The sequence below is a fragment of the Sinocyclocheilus rhinocerous genome, unplaced genomic scaffold (assembly GCF_001515625.1).
Source record: "Sinocyclocheilus rhinocerous isolate Xijiao unplaced genomic scaffold, SAMN03320098_v1.1 scaffold113, whole genome shotgun sequence".
In the NCBI taxonomy this organism is placed as follows: Eukaryota; Metazoa; Chordata; class Actinopteri; order Cypriniformes; family Cyprinidae; genus Sinocyclocheilus; species Sinocyclocheilus rhinocerous.
The window spans coordinates 1,314,299-1,332,388 of record NW_015646846.1 but is presented as its reverse complement, the minus strand read 5'-3'; the positions used below and the strand labels follow the sequence as shown (position 1 = coordinate 1,332,388).

The 18,090-nt window shown below is 37.3% G+C and overlaps 1 protein-coding gene across 2 annotated transcripts; it reads left to right on the top strand.

Moving 5' to 3' along the window:
- The first annotated feature begins 7,344 nt into the window (after positions 1-7,344).
- Positions 7,345-10,671, top strand: LOC107708133 (transcriptional regulator Myc-2-like). Of its 2 annotated transcripts, XM_016512287.1 has the most exons (3): positions 7,345-7,747; positions 8,621-9,163; positions 9,278-10,671. In XM_016512287.1, exons 2-3 carry the CDS (start codon positions 8,632-8,634, stop codon positions 9,835-9,837), a joined length of 1,092 nt encoding a protein of 363 aa, XP_016367773.1. In that variant the 5' UTR covers positions 7,345-7,747; positions 8,621-8,631; the 3' UTR covers positions 9,838-10,671. The 2 variants fall into 2 exon arrangements, with proteins under 2 accessions (XP_016367773.1, XP_016367772.1); XM_016512286.1 differs by lacking the exon at positions 7,345-7,747 and having other exon boundaries at positions 8,046-9,163.
- The last annotated feature ends 7,419 nt before the right edge of the window (positions 10,672-18,090 follow it).

The window sequence follows — 18,090 nt, the reverse complement described above, 5'->3', positions numbered from 1 at the left end:
ATATATATATATATATATATATATGTATATATATATATATACACACACACACACATTACTAGTCAAAAAATGTTGAACAGTATTTTTAATGTTTTTTAAAGAATTCTCTTCTGCACCAAGCCTGCATTTATTTTATCCAAAATACAGCAAAAGAAGTAATATTGTGACATATTTTTACTATGTAAAATAACTTTCTGTTTGAATATATTTTAAAATATGATTTCAAAGCTGAATTTTCAGCATTTTCCGCTATAGAATAAAAAAATTAAAAAGGTAATTGCGACTTTTTTTTTTTTTTTTTGCGACTCAGGATTTTGTGCAATTCTGAGAAAAAGAAGTCAGAATTGCAAGAAAAGAAAAATAATTGTGAGATATAAACTCAGAATTGTGAGTTTTAAAGCCACAACTACCTTTAATTTTTATTCTGTGGTGGATACAAGCTTCCATAATTTTGCATTCTTTCCTAATTTAATATAGATTTTTATTTTGTATTATATTATTAGCATAACAGCTTGAGTGACATTTCAGATTCTTTAAAAAAAAAAAAAAAAATTTTTTATATTTTGCTTTTAGGCAAGACACCACAGGTGAATAGGGTACAACAGATCCCACCAAACTTATCAAGGTGTTTAATCCGAGTATATTAAGTTGTTTTGTATTACAAGGTTTCTGAAATGTTATGATTAAATATGCACAATGAAGCATTCTCTGATTAAATATGCACCAATTTGCATACATTTCTAGTGCAATGGATAAAGTCAGGTTCGTTGTATTTTATTTATTTATTTATTTATTTATGCACTGTGAGATGCATAAGGTTTTCTACATAGATAAAGTGTAGCAAATAGATGAAGTGTAATTTAAATGTGTATTTTGCATATTTTCTTTCCACTAGTCTGAGAAAAGACATGTTATGGAAGCAAAATAGTCTAAAATCTCAAAAATGTCCGATGCATGAAAAAAGCAATGGTTTTTCTGTAGTGTCTGACAGCAACATCTTGAAGAACATCTTGTGCTCCATTGGAAGCAAGAACATCTGACCATCTGTACAAAGAGTCACATGATCGATGTCAAATTTGCATATTTGATTAGTGACCTTGAAATAGTGCAGAAATGATTTATTATTCGTAGTACAAAAATGATGTGATGTAAAACGTATGGCATAGCTAGTTTTAGAGCATGGGTATGGGAAGGGCATGACGATAGCTATGCTAAATTTAGTTGTATTTCCAAGGAACACAGATAAAGTGTATCCTGTGAATTTGACTGCAAGTTTCTTTTTAAATAAGTGCGCCTGCCAATGTAATATATACACCAAGTTAAACTAAGGTATAGAGGACACCGGTTCTAAAAGGCCTCACTCATCAGTCAGCATAGCTGTGTGTTGTAATCTAGGGTAGAAGTGAAACCAGTTATGTAAGTCATATAGGGAGCTGAACATGAGAAGAGCTTGTGAACACTGCTGGACATTATGACGCAATCCAATTAATGCAAATCCGTGCTGAAGTGTACATTGACCATTATGGAATCCGTTTTTTTTTCACCAGATTTCAATTTGATGTTATTTACAGGTATATTGTAATTTTAACCATTTAAATTTTTGAGTAAGACATGCAAACTTTCAGTATGAATGTAAATGCATCAGGTTCATAAAAAAATGTGCCAAAAATGTCTGTAAGAAGCAAAAAAAAAATCAAAGCAAACATTTCACGTAATAATGATTGCTTTTCCATTATTACTTCTCAAACAACCTGATTTAAATGGACCATATTAAGATATAAGGGATAATTTACCACAAAATTTTAATTCTGTCATCATTCTCGCCCCGTATAACTATTTTTTTCCCCATGGAACACAAAATGAAATGTTTAGGAGCTTTAAAGCTTCAAAATGGACCGTTTTGAAGCTTTAAGCCTCTGGTCCATATTGGTTTAAATTATATAACAAGTCATTTAATGCCATGAAATAACTTTCTCTCTGAAATTATGGTTTCTGCAGGTTTTATGAAGGAATAATTTGGAGGGAACACAAAAGGTCAATATGTACTGAAATATAAACGTTTTCTGTGAAATTTATCAAACTGAAGTGAGCTTATAATTAAATAAGAATAAATATCTCCAAATAGGCTCAAGAAAAATGTATTAAAAGGGAAGTTTTTATACTCCTATGACAGATTCTTAAAAGTACAATCTCACTTAATTTTGTTACATTTTTCAAGACTTCATTTTACATTTGCATCTCAAGCAAGTGATTTAAAGAGCAGCTTGGACTGCTATAAATATCTTGGTTTGTGTTCCACAAAATGATGACAGAAAGGTGAACTGTTCCTTTAAACTTCTTTAACATGCACTAAGTTGAATGCAGCATGGACAGTCTTGTGATTTTAAGAATGAAGAATTTGGAACAACACCAAGTTTACCATATAAAGACAGCGGACAGTGAGACATTGTTCCTGAGAAGGCCTACAGTGAATGGAGGTTCACTGGCATGCATGGCGTCAGGTTGCGGGTCAGTTGTGGTCACCAACTGCTATAGGGGCATGTGTGCCAACTCTTTGCCCTACATGGCCAGGAGGAACGGATGTGCTTTGCAATGTTCTGCTGATACAGGACCTCTCTGGCATCTGCGGTGGCTTCGCAGTGTCGGTTGTACTCTACTCTTTCTGAGTATAGTCTAAATTTGGAGGTACTATGGTGATGCCCTCTCTCATTCTACCTCTCTTATTTCACTCTGCTTTAAATCGAATTCCCTCCCGCTGCATATTTTCTCTTGCTGCACCACTTGTCCTCCACACAGTCCGGCTTTATGTCCCGAGTTCCTAGAAAACATACTGGCGTAAAGTTCAAGGAAGAGACTGAAAAACAGATCATCCCCAGTACGTTCCCCTCACGTGGGAGCCATGTGAGGCTCGTTTTTACTGCTTTGCTGGTCCTTTTGGTCACGTTAGGACATCTGTACTGTTTGAAATATTTAATTTGGTCAAAAATGGTCAGGTTATGTGGATAAACCTTGAAAGAATGTTATAATTATCAGGGAATTAATGTGGGAAAGGGATGACCTTGGTTTCGACTGTCGGCCGCGCACATTCAGATTGGGACAATGTTTCAGGGCTTAGGACACTGTCAGATGAGGAGACTCCCTGCTAAAAAAAACAGATGTTTCTTATATTGGTGTGTGTGTGCATCAGTTTTTCATTCAAAAACTGAGCTCCTTCTGTTCTTCTGATCGTCTTCTTACTGGATGGATGTGTATGTGAGTTTGTTTGCACAAGAAACCACTCGTGTTGGCGCTCATGTGTTTCCAAACAAATCAATGATTGATTGTGAGATCTGATTTATTTCTGTGAGATTCTGTGTTTAATTTATTTTTTCCACATCATATTTGGCAGGATGTGATGACTTGTGGTTGCTAAGGCAATATTGTTCATATTTAGGGTTAATGATTCGAAACAAACTACTAAGTAGTTTTAATTATTTATGTAGTTATCCACCTATATTATAGCTACACAACTAGCCATAATATGCTATGTGTTTTTTTTCACAATAAATTTTCAATTTTTTTTATGTGAATTTTACTTATGAATTTAGAATTATAGATTTTTTTAATAGTATTTTTAATTAATTCATATATATATACTGAATTTTCAGCATCATTACTCCAGTCTCCAGTGTCGCATGATCCTTCAGAAATCATTCTAATATTCTAATTTGCTACTCAAGAAACATGTAATCAAATAAATGCAGGCTTGGTGAGCAGAAGAGAATTCTTTAAAAAACATTTTAAAAATCTTACTGTTCAAAAACTTTATAGTGTATAAACGAATTTTCAGAGTTTTCCTTTTAAATTTAATTTAAAAGCAACACTGTTGCTTTAAAACAGCAACTTCACACTGATTTGTTGCTTGACATATACCTGTTCACATTGCATAACATCATTTTGAGTACAAAGTCTCCAAGAGGAAGGAAAATGTCAATTCAAACATGTCCAAAAAAGTATGGATTGCAAAAGTAACGTTCATAGCTGTTGTACTGACTGATTCCTCCCCACTTGAGGGGCCCCGTAAAGTCTTTAACTGTTGGTGGTATGTGGTCAAATTGACAGAGCATCAAAAGCAGAAGTGAAACCTGTCGTGTGTACTCAGATAGTGGAACAGTAAAGAGTGGCCACTTCTTTGAAACTTATCAATGAACACTTTCAGTTTTACTCAACCTGTTGTATCATTTTCTAAACATCATTAGGTTTAAATCTTATCTGAGATCAAATCAATCTGTGTCCTCAAAACATTAAATATTATTTTTATAGTATAGAAAGTAGTATATTAAGTTAATATAATAGTTAACATTAGCTATGAATGAAGAATACTTTTACAGCATTTAGTAATCTTGGTTAATGTTCTTTTCTACATATACGAAAACATGTTCACTATAGTATTTTTGTAAATTAACATTAACCAGGGAAAGCATGACCTGATCAAATGTATACCTTAAAAGCAAAGTAAGTGACTTTGGATAAAAACATTTGTCAAATGCATAAATATAAATATAAACCAAGACAAATAAATGATTAAAAATAAATAAATTGTTGATGCATTTAAACTTACAGTAAAGTGCATGTTTATATAGCTACTATTTGTGAGCCTGGACCACAAAACCAGTCATAAGGGTCAATTTTTTTTTAAATTGAGATTTGTACACTATCTGAAAGCTGAATAAATAAGATTTCCATTGATGTATGGTTTGTTAGGACAGGACAATATTTGGCCGAGATACAACTATTTGAAAATCTGGAATCTGAGGGTGCAAAAAAATCAAAATATTGAGAAAATCGCCTTTAAAGTTGTTCAAATAAAGTTTTTAGCAATGCATATTACTAATCAAAAATTAAGTTTTAAAATATTTACAGTAGGAAATTAGCGAGATATCTTGATGGAACATGATCTTTACTTAATATAATAATGATTTTTGACATAAAAGAAAAATCTATAATTTTGACCCATACAATGTATTTTTGGCTATTGCTACAAATATACCCCAGCGACTTAAGACTGGTTTTGTGCTCCAGGGTCACATTTTTATATATTAATGTTTTTACTATTTTTTTCTCCATGCATTAATGCACTGAAAAACAGCTAAGAAAAATAAATATAAACCAAGATTAGTAAATGACAAAAAAAAAATTATTCTTGCTTATTGTTACCTGGTAGTTAATCATGCCTAATGCATTAATTAATGTTGATGTATTTGAAACGTATAGTAAAGCGCATATTTGTATACACTCTTATGGTAATATTTATGACCGTTTTTCTTCATGCATCAATGCACTGAAAAACAGCAAAGAAAGTAAAAAGTACGTATACCCTGCTTTCTGACCCAGATGGTGAAATGATCGACTTATACTCTTATTTCCTAAGTATTCTGTAAGTTCAATGTTTGCACTTCTTTGTGCTTGAGGCTTGTTCAAATGCTTCCCACACTCTCTTATATGTGAAAGAGGAAGTTAACCGGCTAAAGAAGGATGAAGGTAACTCCGTAACAGTCTCACAGGAAGAGGATTCTATCTGCTTCTGGTGAATTGGCCTTTTCCAGTGAGGTATCAGTTACAGTCTGTGACTCCAGATATGCCAGAGCATCACGTTCTCTTGCATGACGTTCTCTAGGACCCCTGAGGAGCAGCATTTTCACAGTTCAAAACTGTTACTATCACCGATTTACAGGCAAACCTCCCCCGACACGTTCCCTCCCCCCACACACCACACGCTTCTATGGAAAGTTGTGGCTGCTTGTGTTGCAATGCTTGATTGCCTGCAGAGAACAGTGTTAGGTGGTGTCTTTCTTGTTATCTTCTTTCTCTTCCTGCACTGGCGGCCCTTGCTGAAGATGACTATATTATCAGGGGGAACAGCAAAACCACAATATGCCATTGTAAACCTCACTTTCAACACCTTGTGGTAGAACTGGGTTCGAAAAACTTCTGTCCATCCTGAGTCAAGCTATCCTGAGCTGAATCAGCGAGGTTAAAATTCACAAGAAGCAAGAATGAATGAAGTTGGAATGGCTTAGGGCTACTACCCTATTTCTGCCATATCTTTTTATGGTAAGAATAGTATTCTATTCCCAATTCAGGATGCTATTTTACATTTTGGTACAAATAGGTCAAACTTGTTTTAAAATTTAAAATAAGAAAATAAAATACTTTAGCCAGTGATATATACACAATCAAGATGGACACATTTTCCAATCTTCTAACACTAAAAGCCATATAAAGGGTCATATTTTAAATGCACAAACAAAAAGAAATAAAGCCAAAACATTTTTTTGCAACACAATTTTTTATTTATTTTTTTGCTTTTATGCTTTGTCATTCTTTCATTCACAAAAGCAAAAGTGAGCAGTTATCTCTTTTAGAAACACCCCTTGTGTGTGAGTACCTGTCATCAATGATAATTAATTTATTGTAGCTCACATCTCATGAGCGTATTTTTAAAAAAAGTAAACATTTAATTGATTATAACAAGTTTCAAGCAGTCATTCAGAAGAAAATAAAATACATTCTAAGGGATAGTGACCTTTGCTTGTTAACAAGATGACAGTGTATGAACATGGTCTTTGCATGCTTATCTTTGTATGTCTGTCTAGACATGTTCTCTTTTTATACAGTCCTGATAAGAGACAAAATAAAACCTCATTGGAAGTGTGTAAGTGCTTTGGCTTTAAAATTGCAACATTTCTTTAAGCAGTGCTGATGAGGCAATCTACCTCTTTAATATGAGGTCAAGACAACTGCATACATACCAATTATGGATAATAAATGTAGTTTAAACCGTTTAAGAAGAAGTAGAGCATATCAAACTGTACAATGAACGTGTGAGAATTCTATTTTCCCTTTGTTGCATTCTAAGGCCAGCAGTTATAAAGAATGCAGGATTCCGCCCATATGTTGAATTCGCGGGAGACTCATAAATCATTCCCGCCACCTGAGAAGGAGGGGATAACCTCTGCACGTGTTGAGCCGGATGCGATTCTTTTGTTATGTAACCAACGCCTATATCTTCCTCACATGCATTACAGTCACTCTAAAGTTCATATTTCTATCCCTTAAGTCGCGCGAGATCTATTGTAACTGTGTATATAAGGAGTGTCTGTTAGAGAACAGTATGTCCTTGTTTACATATATTACCCGCCAAAACAGACCACAGCACAACGTGATCGCAGCTTTCGTTCTCTCTTTTTTTTTTTTTTGTAGACACTATCGCTATAGCAAACCAGACCCGGCATTTGTGAACACACGTGTGTGAGCTACAACCCCCCTTCTTTTTCTTGGTATTGTACGGTTCATTGAGGACACGAGCGCTCCGCGAGGACTCTAGGTCCGGCCTATATTCCCTTCATTCCTCCACGGCTATTCAGCCGCTTTTCCGTGATGGGTTGTATTACATATAAAGCTACAGACTATAATTAGGCATAATTACAATAAGAGTTTTCATTCAACATTTGTCGAATGAGTTTTGGCGCGAGTTTTCTAATGCGGAGGAATTATGGCAGTACATCGCCCTTTAAAATTAAATGGTCTCCATTCGTCGACTCGCCACACCCACTGCCAGCTTCTGTCTGCGTGGGCTCTGACATGCCGCAAGGAGGATCTGCGGTTTTTCCAACGTTTTTTAAAATAATTTTATAAACATTTATTTTAGGTTTGACCGACGGTTTCCATCCATTTCATTCGCCATAGTGTTTGGGGGGAAAAAAAGGTAAGTTTTTTTGTGTGTGCTTTCGTGCATGTGGTCTGTCTACCGGCTTCCACCATGATATTACTAACGTTTCGTGAACGTCTCGCTTACTTTTGCAGTGCATTACTCGTGAAGAAATTAGTTATAGCGTGTAGGAAAGTTGCATTAATGTGGATAACTTCTAGGACTTTTGATCCGCTGTTTAATGCGCAATTATAAAAGGCATACGTCTTTTCATTGACTGTCTATTCTTTCACTCACACTTCAATTTACCTGCATTTTGTGCAGTGTATATATACACGAGTATCAGCTTAATTCTTTTTAAATAATACAATTTTAGCAGTTTGATCATTCCTGCAGATATGAACATTGCTTTTTAAGCCGGTTTTTCATCATGGCGAAACTTGTTTCAGTAAAATCGCTTTAATCAATGCCACAGGAATATAGAAAAGAAGCGTTTGAAGATATTAACGCTAGTAGTATCAATGACATTGTCAGGCAAAAATAGTTTTACTGCAATTCCTTTATAACATAAACACGTTTTAGCTCGTTTTGGTTTATTAGCTTTCAAAAAGTCAAATGTATGATTTAACTTAATTTTTTTAATTTGAGAAATTTGCGTGGAACAAAACTCTCGTGCGGGACCTTTCCAGCTGTTCGGTGACATCACTGCAGCCCCGCCCACCTGGGCGGAGCCACCATTGTAAACATGAATAAAAATGAACGCGCGAGCCGGGAAACTTTACAATCGGCAGTGCACAAGAACAACACTTCGCAGGCCGTTTAGAAACAAGCCGCTTTTACTCGATAGCTGAAAGCCGGGTGGACTTTTACTTTTGGATGCACACTTTCTCTCATATTAAAGGATTCGTTTCTCGTGCGCTTTTCTGACAGATTCCGCGAAGATGTTGCAGGCTTGTTCTCCATCGCACGATTGGCTTTGCGACTCCGAGCCGCTGCTGTTTGACGACGAGTTTTGCTTGAGTCTCATGAAGGACTTGCAGTCCATCCCCACGCCGCCCCAGTCCCCTCCGATGAAAGCCGGGCTCGCAAAGGGTTTATCCACGGTGGATCAGTTGGAGTTAGTATCTGAACTTTTAATGGAGGACAGCGACTTTCTCCAGCTGGACTGGAACTTTACCGGCAGCGCTTCAGCAGCTGATTCGGATCCGCTCTCGGAGGACTGCCTGTGGCAAACCGACAAACCAAACGAGGATAAACTCTTAGCGGTGCTCTCCACGGGTCCCTTGCTCTCCGATATTGACACTGAGATTTTTGCCGAAATCGCCGGCTCTACGCTGGACTGCCACAGTGTGGCGCTCGCCTGTCAGGCTCTGGAGAGCGAAGACTTACCGCTGGACAGCCAGGAGCAGATCGAGTCCACGTCTGATTATGGCTCACTGTCCACTGGAGGAGAATCATCCGCAAGCGATTCTGGTGAGTCTTTTTATTCACAAACGACATTTATTTTGTTATGATGGAAGATGAAACTATTTTAAGATTGCTCTAACACAGTTTTAACTGTTGTTCCATTATGTTTGTGCTCCACAGAGGAGGAGATTGATGTTGTGACCGTCCGGCGGTCGAGCACGCTGACGCGTTCGCAACACCAGCAGCAGTTGGAGGACAGCAGGCGTGAGCAGCAGCGTGCTCTCAAGCGCTGTCACTTTGAAATCCAACAACAGCACAACTATGCCGCCCCACGGCCCGCCTCTCCTCCGCCCCCACCCTCCCCTTGTTCCGCACCCCCTCTCAAACGCTCTCGAGGGTCTGGAGACTCCCACCGAAGCGCGCAGAGTGCGGGACGCTCTCGCAGTCTGGCCTCCCGACAGGGGGTGGACACGGAGGACGAAGAAGAGAGACGGAGGTCGCACAATGTGATGGAGAGGCAAAGGCGCAACGAGTTAAAGAACTGCTTCCTTAGTCTACGGGACAACGTCCCCGAACTGTCCAATAACGACAAGGCGTCCAAGGTGGTAATTTTAAAGCGGGCTAAAGAAAGTATCAGAAATCTGGAAACCGAGAACCAGAGACTGACGCAGAAGAGCGATAAACTTAGAGAACGACAAGAACAGCTGAAAGCCAGACTGGAACGGCTCAAGCGGTTGTGAGGGTCTGGGACTAAAAAAACACCAGTTTGGTCTCTAGATAGTGGTCTAGGACCCTGCTGGTTTGAGGACTGTTAACACTTGTGACTGACTGCAAAGACTTCAATATCTCTAAGGGGAGATTCTGGATTTTTTTCCCGTTTGGAAACATGCATGGTCAATGCAAAAGAACGTTCTCAGTGTTGTGACTTTACATTGTGCTAAAGTCATTTAGTTCTTGAGTCTTAATATGAAGCAGTTTCATATACTCTATGTTGGATGAATAATCAGTTAAAAGCATAGTTAGCCTTAAAAGAAACACCCTAGAAGATCCTCACACATTCTACCTTTTGGTTCTTGGCATACGTTTCTTGTAATATTTTGGGCTGGATCCAAAGGTTGTTAAAAATAAGGGGTTGAATGTAATTTGCAGATGATTACGTTTTTATAGACTAAAGTTTGCATTTGTTGATGTTCAGACTGGATAGATAAACTATATTGGATTCATGTTCATGCATAGCTTGTATTGTTGAGTTCTGGAGTTCTGGAGTGTATTCATACTTGAATCTCACTCTGTTTTGACTCCACGTGTCTTTACTCTGTCAGTTATTGTATGTTCCCTCCCACTTCTATGTTTATCTACCTCTACCAGGAAGAAACCTGGCTATTTTATTGCCTTCATAATGGCAACTGTATAAAATGTTTCTTCAATTTTTTTTTCATGAAAATACCACCTGTTAATTATGTATCATAAATTATTTTTAGGCTTTTTCTTTTTGGTTCATTTGCAAAAAAAGAGGTTCTGTTCATCTTCAACTGCACTTTGTTTTATAAAGTAATAAAGAATGAGCAAGATGACATGTTTGGATCTTTTTTTTTTTTTTTTACTGGCACCATGCAGAAAATCACATCAGAATAACATCAACTTAAAGATTTCAAGGTGTGGTTTCTTGACAGGTGAAATTGCTGGCACACACAGAGTTGCACAAGAATAAAACCTTTAAAGAAAAGCAGGAATGTTTGAGTGATGGAATTTGGGTCAAGGTGAGGGGGTGGCAGGGTTGACATTTGTTGAAAGTCTAAAGGGCCTGATTGCAGTGGGTCAATAAAACACTTAAGTGTAGGAGTTACCGCATTGAAACACTGAGCACAAACTTGCCCCACATGAAACCCATAACTGAACCTTTATGCTTAAACCTTGTTTTATAGTGAACCGAATTATGAAGCATAAACCATATACTTAAGTGTGGTTGATAAAAACTGATTTGGTTTAATGCATTTCTCTCTACATTTCTTTCATTCCTTTCTCGTTACATAATTTACAATTATCTGAATGAATATTTGAAAGTCAAATTCATACTAGTATTCAGAAATGATGCCAGAGGCACTGTGGGTAAATATTTTACCTACTTCCCTAGTTGGCTCTTGAAGAGCAGCACAGTTGTATAATTCATGTAATGTTAAATGAAATATCTAAAAATATTTTTGTATTTGATAAATGGTGCCTTAAAAAAACATTTGTAATCAAGAAATTCATGCTTTTATTCAGCAAACATTTATCAAAAGTGACAATGATAAAAGCATACAAGATTTCCATTTAAAATAAACGCTATTTTGAACTTTCTATCTATTCACCAGGAAAAAATGAAACCGTTTCCACAAAAATATGAAGCAGCTCAACTGTTTTCAACATTGATAATAATCAGAAATGTTTCTTGAGCAGCAAATCAGCATATCAGAATGATGTGTCAGAACGGGTTTTAGACCTCCATTGCTTACTCTCCTTTCATCTTTTGTGCTTAAACCTGTTGGGTCATGGATGCTTTGGAAAGAATATAAGCGAAGTTTGTCTGCATTGTGAATTCTGCATTCAGTCTTTAAACATGTAAATGTGCTGTCATCTAGACAACTGGCCCCTGAACCGTTCTGAAGTTGTAGACGGAGAGGTGCTAAAGCGGCCAAAGCGAGACCATTACGAAAAAGACGAGATCTGGAAAAAGAAACTGCTCCAAGTTAGTTTCATGTTTAAGTCTAGTTTCAGTCATACAACTCGATAATTCTTAAGGGTCTGTGGCTGAAACAGATCACATTTCAGAGAAAAAATGTTTCAATAAGCAAATGTGCTTTTAAAATCTTTATTGTCAACCATTAAATTTCCCACACTTAATGTTATGAATGCTAAGATCAAAAGTGACAACATCTGTAGGAGGGCTGAACACACACGTCAGCGCATGTTAAGCTTGTGTCCTCCTGAGGCTGTTCAGTAGGAAGCAAGAAAACGTCCCGACAAGGATTCCAGACTGTTTCAAAAGCTCATCTTTAAACCAAAGCCCCCCCAAAACACAGGGAATCACCTCAGGTCTGATCCTAAATGAGAGAAAAAGATAAGAAAAGAGATAAACATCTATTTACTTTAGCAATCACACCCATCTTTCTTTGAAAACTGGTGCTTCCACCAATCCACTTAAATACATGACCACAGGAATCATCCTTAGAAGACTGCGAGAAAGTATATTTCTTTTGCATACTGGGTTTGTTCAAGAGGTGGAAATAATGACACCTTAAAAATCATAATTTAATGCATAAACTAATTACCATACACTCTTAAAAATAAAGGTTCATTATCGGCATGAGGAACTTTTCCGTTGCACAAAAGGTTCTTTATATTGGAAAAAGGTTCTTTGCAATAAGAAATATGGTTCTTTTTAGAATGTTTCACTGATGCATCACTGTGAAAACCCCTTTTTGCACTCTAAAAAATGCCGGGTTAAATACAACCCAGCGCTGGGTAAAATATGGACAAACCCAGCGATTGGGTTGTTTTGACCCAGCGGTTGGGTTACTGCCCAGAAGGTTGGTTAAACGTTTAACCCAACTGTTGGTTGAAAACAACCCAATCGCTGGGTCTGTCCATATTTAACCCAGCATTTTTTAGAGTGTGGAATCTTTATTTTTAAGAGTGTATTTGCTGAAAAACACCAAATGAAACGTTTTTCAACAAGCCTGTAAGATACACATCTGTCACTGCATGACAATCTTGGCATTTTGTGCCTTGTGTGAAAGTGTTTTTATCAGCGTTTGTGCTTTAGCCTGTTGGTCTGATGTGGATTGACACTGTTGTGTTTGCTTTCATCACACTAAAGTGTCTCTGGCCATATGCTCCCTCGCAGGAAGGTGACAAGAGACGGGAGCCATGTTTGCGCTGGGACGTTTCACTGCCTTCCTACTGTCATTAAGACATGAAAGCAGATTTTAGAGCTGAAACAGCCTCTTTAAAGAATATTAACCATAAAAGTCACAAAGACATTCATTCATTACAATAATCCTCAGACGTCAGCATCCTCCCAAACCATATTAAAATGCAACCATTACGTCATACAAAATGACCTGGAAATGCCGAACTTGTATTACTTAAAGCAGCACTATGTACCTTTTTCTGTGTTCAAAATTTGCTAAATGTATATAATGAGCGAGTACACCATGAATTCATCTTCCAAACCGCGTTTTTGTCTTATTCCGAATCACTAATTTGATGTTTATCTGCTTACCCCCAGGGCATCCAAGATGTAGGTGACTTTGTTTCTTCAGTAGAACACAAATTATGATTTTTAAGTCCAGCCATTGCAGTCTCAGTCGTATGATGCATGGCAATGGTAACAAAATCTATGAGAGTAAAAAAAACATGCACAGACAAATCCAAATTAAACCCTGCGGCTCGTGACGACACATTGATGTCCTAAGACACGAAACGATCGGTTTGTGCGAGAAACCGAACAGTATTTATATCATATTTTACCTCTAATACAACACTATGTCCAACTGCTTTGGGCGTGCGCACGGCATCCGGTGCGTGAGGTGTGTACGCGCTCTGGCGTAGTTTACGTTAATGGCTGTGTTGATATCCAGCTGAAGAGCAATCAACCATAACTTCAGGCAAGCAGGCTCAGAAGTTGGGAATACGTGGAAAGTCACCACTCCCGAATGAGTTTGCGCGAGAGAACGTAATCTTTTAGTTTTAAGTCGGTTTGAACAATCTGGATAAGCGCAAGTAAGTACCATTTTGATTAGCCGTCGTACCTACAATGACTGTGCACTGTGTAAACAATGAGTGATGTATACGCGCGAGAGATCACTTCCGGCGCTTGCGTAAACTACGCCAGAGCGCGTACACACCTCACGCACCGGATGCCGTGCGCGACCAAAGACAGCTGGACATAGTGGTGTATTAGAGGTAAAATATGATATAAATACTGTTCGGTTTCTCGCACAAACCGATCGTTTCGTGTCTTAGGACATCAATGTGTCGTCACGAGCCGCAGGGTTTAATTTGGATTTGTCTGTGCATGTTTTTTTTACTCTCATAGATTTTGTTACCATTGCCATGCATTATACGACTGATAGACTGCAACGGCTGGAGTTAAAAATCTCCGTTTGTGTTCTACTGAAGAAACAAAGTCACCTACAGCTTGGATGCCCTGGGGGTAAGCAGATAAACATCAAATTTTCATTTTTGGGTGAACTATCCCTTTAAGGGCTAAAATGTGATTTATGAAAGCATTTTACATGCACAACCGACAAGGAGTTATTTCAGCGATGCACTTTCAGAATTATATAAGTGATTGACACACAAATTAGATTTTGAGACATGAATGACTGCTGGCTGTTTTCGGAAAAAATAGCTTTTTGAGAGGTAGCAGTCACTGAAGCGCTCAAGGGCTCGGCACAAAAATGCCAAATAGCCGGTGAGATCCACACGCTACACTGACACGTGAGGCTTTTCGGAGTGGTAGACAAGGACAGGTGTGAGATCTGTTTGAGGCCGGGAAGGGGAACGTCCTGGATGCATGTGTGGAGCTGGGAAAGTATTTTGAGGACAGTTTCAGATCAATGCATCTGTGTGTTCAGCGCATGATTTATGAAGACACACCACACGCACTAACCACAGGGCTAAAGTTAGTCAACTCCATAGCAACATCTTCTCGCCATTAGAAAACAGCACTCAAATGGAGTTTTCAACAGAGAGTGTCTTTAAGAGGCCATTTGCAACAAACCCCATTAAGTTAAGCCTTGGGAATAATGGTAATGGTTTACTTGTGTTTGGAATACACTATGCAACTTTTGAACAGATATTAGCAGTCTGGATGATTCAATCCAGTCAGAGGGTATCAAACATGTTTGATATTTTGAGCCGATTATAAGAACATCTCCTAGCAATGAGGCACATATTTCTGTGTGAGTTTGTGGTGTTTGAAATGACTTGAAAGTCTGGTAGCGTGTGATCCTCAGGCTTTTAGCATACAATGCCTAGTTTTTCATCTGTAACAATTCATAAAGTTGGTGAATGTATTATGCCTAGTGTTTTAAAATCTCTTCAAATTTTAAAAGTTGTGTAGTGCATTTCAACCTTTAAAGGATAGCTCACCCAAAAATGAAAATTATATCATCATATACTTACCCTCATGTTGTTTAGCTTCAAGCACAGCCTAAAACACTTAATCTTATCAACTCAACTAAACCTCACTGTCACAACAATGAATGGTTTTAAGGAACTGACAGAAACTTCCCTGCAATTTTAAAGCAAAGTGGCTTTATCTTAATCCCAATTTAAGTACATAATGATTTACACTCAACAGATCTCAGATCCATGTCCTTCTTTGCTTTGTTTTGGGACAATTGATGAAATAAAAAAAACTTTTAAATTTTGTGCATAATGATTTATAGAACTAACTAGCCAGCATATCTAGACTAGCTAATCATAAAGGAATTAAAATAGCCTCGACAAGAGACCATAAGTATCATATGAATGATGTTTATGGTGAAGCTAAATTGTTTGACATCACTATTTGTGACTTTCTTTACAATCAAAGTAGAAACACACACACAACACATCGATAACTTTACGATAATTTTAAATGCCCATGGACATTTTGGTCAAAGATCTCTAATCCCAGAGAGAAGAGCACACGGGTGAACAGAGGTTTTAGGGTCACACCCTAATGAAGCCTAATCCCCCAAAGGTTAAAGGTCACTGTGTATCCACTTTCCTTGGCATAAGAAGGTTCTTTCTTTTGTGGATGTTAAACCTCCTTTTTTCATGCCTTCAGAGCATAATGAGAGTCCAGTCACAGAGAGAGAAGCGCCGGGGTAATTAGGCGTAGAAGCTGATAGGGTGTCATTAAACATTAATGGAATTTATGTGGATTATTTGAAGTATGTCAAATTGTGTCGGAAAGATTAGTTCACATAAAGGCTTTTAAACTGACAAAGGAATGATAAAAGCTTGGGGTGACATGTTAGCCGCTTTGCACAATATATTTCTTTTTATTTTCTAAGGGCGCCAAAATGCCGCTCGACCGGTTGGGTCACACGGGTATCACGCTCTCACGTGCGCGCACAGAAACACACTTTTTGAGAAACTGCTCTGTGTTTCAAAGTGAAAAGGAAGTAAAGTGCCGTTCATGCTGCCTATCAAGAAAAAGATGAATCGTAAATCACAGGACCTTCCTAGAATCTTCCAAGAACTTCCATTGTTGAGGGAGCTGCCGGGCCCCTCTCCCTCCAGCATGAGGCCTTTCCTCGGACCGTTTCCTTCGCCATGGGGGGGCTTCACCCCTGAGCTCCTGTAGGTGTGAATGTCCTGCAGCACATGTATGTACACATGCAGAGAGGTTAGGGCACACATAAAACCTTATTTTAAGCATAAATCTGAAAACAGAAAAAAAGTATTCAAGTTTATGCTTAAAACAGAAAAACATCTATTTGCCAGTGGGGTAAAAAAATTACCTTAATGTAGTGAAAAAGTATGTAATGTAGTGTTATATAAATGTTTTACACTATATTAAGGTAATTTTTCATTATATATATATATATATGTGTGTGTGTGTGTATGTGTGTGTGACCTTGGACCACAAAACCAGTCATAAGGGTCAATATTTTGAAATTGAGATTTATACATCATATGAAAGTTGAAAAAATAAGCTTTCCATTGATGTATAGTTTGTTAGGATTGGACAAGATTTGGGTACAACTATTTGAAAATCTGGAATCTGAGGGTGCACAAAAATCAATCTTGACCCATACAATGTATTTTTGGCTATTGTTACAAATACACCCCAGCGACTTAAGACTGGTTTTGTGCTCCAGGGTCTCACACACACACACACACACACACACACACACACACACACGCACACACACACACACAACCACACACACACACGCACACACACACGTAATATACATATATAAATATATATATATAATTACTTAGTATAGTTAGTTAAAATGAACTTGTATATATTTTTATATATTTACAATCAAAATATATTGTTCAAAACATATAATTTTTTTTTACATTTATTCAAAAATTTATTTTAAGATAGGAAGTGTATTTTCTTGCCCCCTTTAAGTGTTTTTATAATATATTTCAACATATGAAGATTTAAACAAAATATATTTTCAATTTTTTTTGAATATTTTAAATAGAATTGTTTTTTCCCTATGGGTTTTACTGAAAAAAGCACTGATTAAGTATTCTACTCTATAATTATAGTATAAATAAAAATGATAAATAATAAAGGTTGTCTGCTCTTATGCCATCTATAATTTGTTTACAGAAAGAGATAGATCTTTCACTATCTTTAGTTGCCCACAGGCTTAATAGTTCATTGAGGATTTATCGGCTAAATTACTGCGCAACAGCATTCTTTCCCTTCATTTCTCTGAGTGAAACACATCTGTGGGCAAAACAGGCACAATGAGAGCTGAATGTGAACATGATAAGAATGTAAACCTATGAGATTTGTTTTAAATTTCAGAATTAGGAATTCAGAAAGAGGAAGTAACTAAGAAACGTACAGCAAAGAGAAGAAAAGAGAAGTAACGAGAAGAAGCTGTGACAGTGGGGGGAAATGCTAATTTGTAGCTGTGGTGATGTTTTGATGTTAAAAATAATGCATCATGTATTCCTGCTCACTAACAATGGAAGTTGTTACACGCATGTTTGTGTGTGCAAGAGTTGCACATGATTTTAGAGTTTTGCATCATTCTGTTGACACAAACACACCCAAGTATATTTGTTCAAAGGTTGGTCATTCTTTAATAGAGGCAATGTCCACATTTGTACATAGTGTGCCACCTGGTCAAAGGCAACTGAGGTGAGATTATATGAGGTCTTTAAGGGTTACAAGTTTAGCCTGAACTTGTAAGCATGCTTTAAAGACATGTTGTTCCATCTCTCTCCAAATCATTTCCAGTCCTCTCTTAAAAAAAAAACTA